The 9,326-nt window shown below is 43.2% G+C and overlaps 1 protein-coding gene across 2 annotated transcripts; it reads left to right on the top strand.

Moving 5' to 3' along the window:
* Positions 1-418: 418 nt before the first annotated feature.
* Positions 419-7,103, top strand: RBM12B (RNA binding motif protein 12B). 2 transcript variants are annotated; one of them, XM_074898728.1, is made up of 3 exons: positions 432-529; positions 3,628-3,673; positions 4,396-7,103. In XM_074898728.1, exon 3 carries the CDS (start codon positions 4,424-4,426, stop codon positions 6,518-6,520), a length of 2,097 nt encoding a protein of 698 aa, XP_074754829.1. In that variant the 5' UTR covers positions 432-529; positions 3,628-3,673; positions 4,396-4,423; the 3' UTR covers positions 6,521-7,103. The 2 variants fall into 2 exon arrangements, with proteins under 2 accessions (XP_074754830.1, XP_074754829.1); XM_074898729.1 differs by lacking the exon at positions 3,628-3,673 and having other exon boundaries at positions 419-529.
* The last annotated feature ends 2,223 nt before the right edge of the window (positions 7,104-9,326 follow it).

A 9,326-nucleotide genomic window follows, 5' to 3' on the forward strand; every position in this document is an offset into this window, starting at 1 on the left:
CTGGGCCTAATGGAAACCAGAGACAACGCTGACCGCGCCAACGGAGCGGTGACCCGAGCGACGCTGCCCCCCACGCAGCCCTCGGGCTGGCGCGGGCACGCCGCAGGGACGGCCCGCAGGCCGAGTGCGCATGCGCACGAGCAGCGGAGCGACTGCCCTCACCGCCGACACCGCGCCCCCCGCGCGCCACAGAGCCGCGCACGCGCAGTGACGTGCGCGGGGCGCGAGGCCACGCACGCGCAGCCGTGGCGGCGAAGGGGGCGGTGCGGCCCGTTCCGCCCCGCCCCCCGCAGCCTGCTCCGGGGCCGCGCGCTCGGGGCGGTGCGTGCAGGGTGGCGCGCGGGAGGGCCGGAAGGACTCGCGCGAGGTCAGCCGTGGGGGCGGGGGGAGGCGCTCGCGCAGGCGCAGTCCGGCTTCTCCGCAGAGCGCTTGGGGGGTGGGGGCGACGGAGGGCGCCATCTTGGCGGTGCTGTACCGGGAGCTGCGGAGAGCGGGGCTCGGCGCGGAGCCTGGCCTGCTGGCGTGTCCGGTGGGTGGATGGCGTGAGGGCGAACGCCCGGCTTACCGGGGCACTGCGTGTAACCGAGGGCGCGGGGTTCGAGCCCTGAGCCGGTTCTCGGCGGCCTAACCGTCGCGGAATTGCTGCGCGGTTCCCTGAGCCGTGGCCTCCTCATGCCGCCTGGCTGCCCATCACCCTTACAACATCTACCCCCCCCACTCCCCCCCCCCGCTGCCTCCCTTGAGCCCTGTCCCGGTGCCCCGTGGGCAGGCCGGGCTTCTCCGCGGGGTCGCATCACAAGCGGCCTCTGGCGTGTGTGCTGCGGGGCAGCCACCGCCTCACCCCGTTCCCTTCACACCCTGTTGCCCATCCCGCCGCCCGCGGCCCTGGGCTTGGGCTCCGGCCCGCTCGCCCCTTCCGGGCTTGTGCTGCGCCGTCTGTGCTCGGAGCGGTGTAAGGGCCGCTGCGGGCCGGCCCTCCAGGGGTGCTGCTGCTGGCGGGGCGTCTCGCTGGCTTTCTGTAGCTCCCAGCGCTCGGAAGCGGCCCCGTGCTCAAGCCGGCCGTGTCGCGGGCCCAACTGCAGCAACGCTCCCTCGCATCTCCCTTCAGCGATGTGAAAACTCCTTAGCAGCAGCTTACTTTGACTGTTAAGGCTTATTTTGAAGAATATTAGTCTAAGAAATAATTCTCTGATCCACCAGTTATTCTCATATTGGCCCAGTTTATAGTTGAGTATTTATGTGGGTGTTCTTTATAGCTCGCCTGCTCACAGCATGCAGACTATGTAAACTCTCAACGTTGTGGTAAAAAAACTAGTCTAGTGCAGGCTTATTTTCCTACAATGTTTACAAGTGGGTTTTTTTAGTGAAGTTTTAATGGTATTTGGAATTTGCTGAGGCTGTGGAAGTACAGGTGTAGAACTGTTTTCTAATTAACTCAGTTTAAATACAAAATTTCTTAAAATGGTGTGCACGCTTCTGTGCTTTTAAATTGGTGGTATGAAGTTGTCAATCGATTATCTAAATCTTTGCTCTCTTAAGTCCTTCATCAGTTAATGAATTGGTCTGAGTTTTGCGTAGCACTTTTCATTCCAAAAGTCACTCTTTTTGGTCATTCACTTAAGATTGTTGGATGGCTTGTCTACACTTTCTACCAGTGCTTGATTGTTTAATGTACAGTCCGTAAAAGCCAATTATTTGAACTCGCGTTTCTGTTTGTGGACTTCTTAAATACTGCATTATGATCTGGAATCGCTGTGTATAGTTTTCACCACTGAAGGTTGTATGTTGTATCCATGGTACATCGTGGACAACTTTACGTTTATCACCGAAGAAGTACTGAGGAGATCTGTTCTGAATGCTGTTTAAAAACTGGGATAAGAATTCAGAGTTGTGAAATTCAGAAATGCTACATATTAAATACATCATGAAGTAGCAGGGCAGCGGATTTGATTGTTCAAGACATGAAGGTCCTATGAGAAAATTCTGCCTTGAATTCTCCTTGCTTTTGGGCATTGCTTTCACATCTGGTGTGAAGATACATTATAAAATATACTGGGTCTGGCTGGGATGGAGTTAACGTTCTTCATAGCAGCTTGTAATGGTTCTGTGTTTTGGATTTGTGGCTAAAGTTGACAACACATCAGTGTTTTGGCTATGACTGAACAGCACTTGCACAGTGTCAAGGCTTTCTCTTTTTTTCCCACCACTCTGCCACTCCATCGAATATGCTGGGTGTAGGCAAGAAGCTGGGAGGGGACACATCTGGGACAGCTGACCCAGGCTGACCAAAGGGATATTCCATGCCATGTAACATCATGCTCAGCAAAAACTGAGGTAGAGGAAGAAAAAGGTCTTTGTTTGATAGCTTTGGTTTTTTTGGGGAGATTTTTTTTATTGGCTTCCAATTGGCTGTTCGGAGTCAGGCTGGACATCAGTCAGCCTTTGAGAGGTGGTGAGTGATCTCCTTTGTTTCACATTTTTCTCTTCACTGATTAAAGTGTATTTATCTTGACACACAAGTTTTCTTGACTTTGTTCTTATTTTCTTCCCCATCCCGCTGGTGGGAACAAGGAGCGAATGATCAGCTGTGTGGATGCTTGGCTGCTGGCCAGGGTCAATCCACCACAGAAATACAGAGAACAGATGATCTTTAGTGAAGTTACTAAATAGGCAGTTGTTTTCAGCTGTGTTTACGAAGTGGTGATGTAGAAATGACGTAGAATCCATTAGTTACAGAATTTGGGCTTTGCTCTTTTTTGCTAAGGTCAGATGGAGTGATAGTTACTGTTATCAATAGATAACTTGGCATCAGGATCTAGTGCTTTATGTTTGTTATTGAGCAAGGAGTTTGTACAAGGGATATTCTCAAACACTTGTCGTTGGAGTGTTGGGCTCTTTTTTTAAAGGGATGTATCATTTGCTAGAGAAGCTTGTGTGTGTTCTGAGAGTACTGTGCTATGTAGTGCTATGTTAGATAATGTTGATGATCAGGGTATATTTCAGCCAGTGTATTGAAGTGATTCTTGTTCTTATGTTTGAAAGGCAGTAAACATAGAGGGGAAAATACTGAAGTTTGCTTTGTAAATTGAAGTACTCCCTGAAGTTTCTCCTGTTGGGATATTTCTGCTCTTTCATTTGATTGTCTTCGCTGTGTACATTAAGTGCAGTGCTGGACTGGTGAGTAGCATACTCTTGTGGTGAACTTTGAAAGCAGGTGGATTTCAGAAGAAGGGACATGTCCTGTAATCTTGAGATGGACTTACGCATCTTTCAAGGACTCAAAAGAATTGAAGTGAGAGTTTTTCCCTCGATATACTGTCAGTCTGTTTCATTTCAACAGTTCAGTGTGGCGCGATTGATGACCAAGTAATCATCGTGTTTTCATCATTTCCAGAAGTCAACTTAAATTTTTAATTTCTTTTGCTTCTAAAATGGAAACACGGAGATGCAGTGTGTGGCATCTTGGAACATGGAAGGAGTTCTTCATAGTGTCCCGAATTTTGGGTTCATTACATGCTTGGCTTTAATATTAGCCACTGCTATGGATGAGCTGCAGCAGTTGTAGCACAGTATGTAAAGTGAAGTACAGATATCAGCCATTAATTATGTTTCATTTTCTTTCCACAGTTAAGTTGATTTTACAGAATTTATCAGGTCTTCAAAGCAGAAACAGGTAAGCTGCCAAAAGCTTAACACTTCTCACTGAGTATTGTGACAAGATCCTACATGGCCTTTTTTTCTCACAGACATGTGGCTGGGAAGTAGGATATGCTCTCCTGAGTGCATGTGGCTGCTGCAGTTAATGCTCTGACTACATGAAAGAGCCAACAGTTTTGAACGCTGAGAAAACATACATTATTGAACAGAACTGATCACTGGGTAGAGCAACTGTCAAAGCAGTAAAGTCATCACTGCTGGTGAATTACTTCATTTTCCAGCGACACAGTTATTCTTTTTCCTTTCTCCTTTTATCATCTAGTATTTTCTGTGTTACAATCATGTGTCTTGTTCAAAAGTACACAGGATTTTTTTTGATCCTTAGGACTACTGGGCAGAGATCTCTGGCATACGGTAACTATGCTGTGAAAGACTTGAGGTGTTTCTAGGTATTGTGGATGGTGAGGAGTGACTTAGGTGGATTTTTGTTGCCCTTAGGATAGGGAATATTGATAGACTTGTGCACGTGTGCCAGTGGAGTAGCTAATTGTTCTGACTAATCAACTTTCAGTGAATCTTGTTTTAATCTCGTTCTTGTGAACTTGTGGGTTTTTTTGATACCTTCTGTTTAGCTTGAGACAAGGACATTCATTAAAAGGCTCTAGCTTCTTAAGTGTTAAGATACTGTAATAGCTGAGTACTAAAGACGTGCTATCATGTGTACCTTTTTGTCTGCAGGTGATTTTTGCTGTGGGTTGAGCTCAGCATGGCTGTAGTCATCCGTTTACAGGGGCTTCCTGTTGTTGCGGGTCCTGCAGATATTCGTCGTTTCTTCTTGGGATTGAATATTCCTGATGGAGGTGTGCATATTATTGGAGGAGATATTGGGGAGGCTTTTATTATATTTGCAACAGATGAAGATGCACGGCGTGCCATGAGCTGTTCAGGAGGGTTTATCAAGGACTCACGCATAGAGCTCTTTCTCAGCAGCAAGGCAGAAATGCAGAATACCATAGAAATGAGCCGGAAACGATTTGACCGTGGGGGACGAGAAACTATGTCTGGTTCTAGAAGAACAGGTACTAATGGTTCTGGTGCATCAGGTGTTGGAGACATTCCACATTTAGTCACGCCTTTTCCAAAAGGAATAAGTAAACCTGGTTATGGTCCACCAAATCATCCAGAGGCTGGTTTCCATACTAACGGCACAAGACATGGTGATATAGGTATACCTAAATCAAACTATCAGTCGAGAAAGGATTCTCATCCATTTAACCCAGATGATCTGTACTTATTTCTGCGTGGTATACCTTACTCTGCAACAGAAGTTGAAGTACGTGCTTTCCTTTCTGGGATACGTGTGGATGGAGTGATTCTGATAAAGCATCGCAATGGTTTAAACAATGGTGATTGCTTGGTAAAATTTGCTACGCCTGGTGATGCCTTAGAAGGACTTAAACGTCATAGACAGTACATGGGTCAGAGGTTTATAGAAATTAGCCCATCTACAGAGGAACGGTGGATCGAATATGGCGGGAGGGTAGACATGCCAAATGAAATAGATCACTTCTTGTGCGAAGATCGTTCTCCAAGAAGTTCAGGCTACATGCATTCAAGGAAGCATTCTCATTCAAGATCACCAAGGAGACGAACACGTTCCCGTTCATCTCCCAACCATGAATATTACATACACTTAAGAAATCTATCTGCTAATGTGGAGAAGAGAGATTTGAGAGCTTTTTTCCCCGATGTGGATCTAGGCAGCAAACAAATAAAGATTCTAACGGATAAGCATCAGAGGAGGACTAGAGATGCCTTTGTGGTGATAAGGAGTGAGAGAGATTATCAGGCTGCTTTGGAATGTCATAGAAAGGTTCTTCTCAATCGTCCCGTTTACATTTTTCCAATTTCAAGAAAGTCAATGTTGAAAATAATTGATTCTTGTGAGAGGAAAAGATCACAGGACAGAGATCATCCTGGACAGGCCATACCGGAAAAAAGTTATCGGGAAGGTCATTCTGGACCTAAGGTTTGTGTTTATGTAAGGAATTTTCCATTTGATGTGTCAAAAATTGAAGTGCAGAAGTTCTTTGCGAGATTTGATATTGATGAAGATGACATTTACTTGCTCTATGATGACAAAGGAGTTGGGCTGGGAGAAGCATTAGTGAATTTTAAATCTGAAGAACAAGCCATGAAAGCAGAGAATTTAAATCGTCGAAGATTCTTGGGAACGGAGGTATTAATAAGACTCATATCTGAAGAGCAGATGCAGAAATTTGGTGTAACTGTACCATTATCTGCACCAAATGAAATGCAGGGTCATTCACATCCATATGACAGGGGTGAGCTTTCTCGTCCAGTTGGTTCACCATCTGGGCCGCCGCAAGGGCCACCCATGCATTCATTTGGTCCCCCTGGGAACTTTAGGCATCCTTCTGAATTTAGGCACCCCCCTGAGGACTTCATGTGCCCTCCTAAGGATTTCAGAGCTCCGCCACCCCTCATGGATTTTGGTGGTGACGGTGAACCTTTTGGCAGAATGGAGTTTGGGAATAATAAAATGGGAAATTTTCCTGAAGGAAGATTTATGCCGGATCCGAATTTCAGTGGTGGTTCTGAACGTGTTGTTCCTATTCGATTGAAAAATTTACCTTTTAAAGCTACTCCTAATGAGATTCTGGATTTTTTCTATGGCTACCGTGTGATACCAGAGTCGGTTTCTGTACAGTACAACGAACAAGGATTACCTTCAGGTGATGCCATTGTTGCTATGACAAACTATGAGGAGGCTATGGCTGCTATTAATGAACTGAATGATAGGCCAATTGGTCCACGGAAAGTGAAGTTGAGCTTGCTGTAAAGGAGGAAAAGATGCTCTAGAATAAAACATTCTAGATTTGACAGTATTGGCAGTTATTTTCACTTTTTTTAATTACTGGAAGATGCAGAAGAAAGTTCCCATCAACGGTTGTAAATAATATCTAGTTCAGTTGTTTAGCTCTTGGTTGAAGTATCTGTATGGTTAAGATATGAGAACTGTATTGTGCCTACTTCTTGTGGCAGAGAAGAGCCCAGAGATTCTGGAGGACACTGAATGTCTTACATCAAGGTATAAAGGCATGGAGTTGTAATGCTTTGGGTTGTTTGGGTTTTTTTTAGTTTGCTTTAATTCCATGTCCCATGACTTTGCACCAAATAAAAATGTGCTGGTTGACCACACAAACGGTTCAAATAGTTCAGTGCTACTTGCATTAGTAAATAACACTTCTTACTGAGGTTAGCATAGTAAAACTAAAAAATGACTGATTTTTTTTTTTTTTGTATAAACTGTTCAGGTTTTGTTCGGTTTCATGTGTTTGCAGGCATTCCTATTAAAAGAAGAAAAAAACTGTTCACATTTAGCTGGCTTTGCAATTTTTTTAAATAAAAAAATTTCCATTAAATGTGTGTCTTATATTTAAAACTTTCATAGTTAATGATCTCAACTATTAATGCTCAGCATACGTGGTGAGAATGATGCTGGCTACTTCCTCTGGGAAGAGCGAACTACTACAGTTTGTCAACACAGAAATAAATACGTAGTTTACAAAGACTGCAAAATCTGTATTAATCCATTGGATAGGTGTCCTTGTTCTCCCCACTCACTGTAGTACTTTGAGGCAGAAAATCAATGTTGGAATTAGATCAAGAATTCTGACTTCAGCCTGAGATTTCACAGTGGTCTTTGTTTTATCTCCACATGCTCATAATATGGATATTTACTTACTAATGATGTCTGGATACATTCCAGGTCAATCTCGGATTAGTTTTAACTTAACACCTGTCACTGGCAACCAAGCTGACAACCAACTATGTTATTTTCTTATGTCAGTATTTAGAATGCTTTGATTGGTTTGGTACCAGCATATTTTAATTTGCAGGAAGAAATAAAAGCTAGCCTGTTCTGAGGAAAAAGTGTATCTTCAGCATTTAGGCTTAGTAGGAAACTTTGGTTGTGTGGATAAGGACTTTGTTGATACTGCACCTGGAGTACTAAAGAATTTAATGAAGTCTTAGTCCCCTCTCAGACTAAGACAACAAAGTTGCAACTTGGTAAGACAACTTGTTTTAACATTTGCTTGGGCAATACAAAAATGTAATAGTTTCATAGAGCAGTTGAGATTGGAAGGGACCTGAAGGTCTCTAGTCCAACAGACTTCTCAAAGCAGCATCAACTAGAACAGGTTTTTCAAGGCTCTGTCCACTAGATTTTTTAATCCAGTAGCTAGAGACTCTACAGCCTCTCTGGGCACCCTAGTCCAGTGACTAGTCACTCTCACTGGTGGTCAAACCTCAGTTACTTTGTTTATGTAAAGTTATCTTCGTTACTAAACTTCCATATAAACTCTTAAGTAGAAGCGAACAAATTCAGGAGAAATTTGCTTAGTTCTATAATTTTTAAAAGGCTAGTGTAGCTTTAGTTCTGTATATTGTCTGCCCTCTGTTCTAAGTGCTAGGAAAAAAGCATTTTGAATGAGAATGATAATACCAGGTCTGTATATGTAGATTCCTCTGAGCAAAGAAACATAAATGTGGCTAAATTTTCAAATTCTGAACACTTACATACCTTTTTTTTCTGTTAGAAATTAGCTTCAGGAGCATACTGGTTTGAATCCTCCTCTGAATTCAAATGGAATTAAAATAAAACCCAACAAATTTGTGTTTTTATTTCACAGCTGTTATAAAAGAGATCAAGGAGCTGGAAGATGTCTCAGGGAAAATAAAGATGTGTTATAAGAGTCCTCAAAATAAACCTGTCTGACCTAATCATGCTGGTGAAAACTTCATTGTGATTATTTTTGTAAGCTAACATCATATTTACTACTAATTCTTGCCTCCGTATTACTAGCTGTGTTGCAAATGTGAATGCAAGTAACTTTGCCAGTTACTCAGCTGTATAGGATTTGTAGGTTTTAAAGTTCTTCTAGCCACTACACAGAAGGAGAATTCAAATACTGAAAATAAAGTGGTAAACTTTTTACCATGCTTCTAGAGTAGTGCTGGATACACACATGAATTCTTCTAATGAAAAAAAGGATTTGGAGGCTGGAAAGATAGGTGAGTTTAGTAGGGTTTTTGCTGGTTAGGTGTGAGATTATCTTTTAGAAAAAACATGTGTTCTCAAGAAAATTAAGAATAATTGTTGATGAGACACCACTGATTTTTGGGATGGTAAACTTCTCCCCCCCCCCCCCCCCCCCCCCCCCCGCAGTGAGTACATAAAAAGTCACAAAGCTTATAATGGCAGGTCATAATTAACACATTTAAAAATGGTTTTTTTGTTTGCCCTATAGTTAATTTGTCTTTAATTTAAAGACAGATTAGAGTTTATGACTACTCTATGTTAATCTGAAATGTCTGATCAATAATCCAAAGTAGTGGGTTTTTTTAAAGGTCTGTAAAGACAAAAGCTGTACTCCAAAGTATGCACAGATGTTCTGAAGCATAAGGAAATTGGGAAGGGATGCCAGTACATCAGTTAAATAACAAATGAGAAGGTTAACAGAAGAGTTGATTCTCAGTTCATAGCTGTTATCTTACTAGTATGTTTTGGTTAGTGTGTTAGGTTTCTTTTCTCTCAACTGGGATGCGTATATATAGGCGTTACAGTCTGATTCTGCCTGAAT

The sequence above is a fragment of the Athene noctua genome, chromosome 2, assembly GCF_965140245.1.
Source record: "Athene noctua chromosome 2, bAthNoc1.hap1.1, whole genome shotgun sequence".
Lineage (NCBI taxonomy): Eukaryota > Metazoa > Chordata > Aves > Strigiformes > Strigidae > Athene > Athene noctua.

Excerpts from the sequence above, each read along its gene's own strand:
- RBM12B (XM_074898729.1), top strand. The coding sequence starts at position 4,424 with ATGGCTGTAGTCATCCGTTTACAGGGGCTTCCTGTTGTTGCGGGTCCT.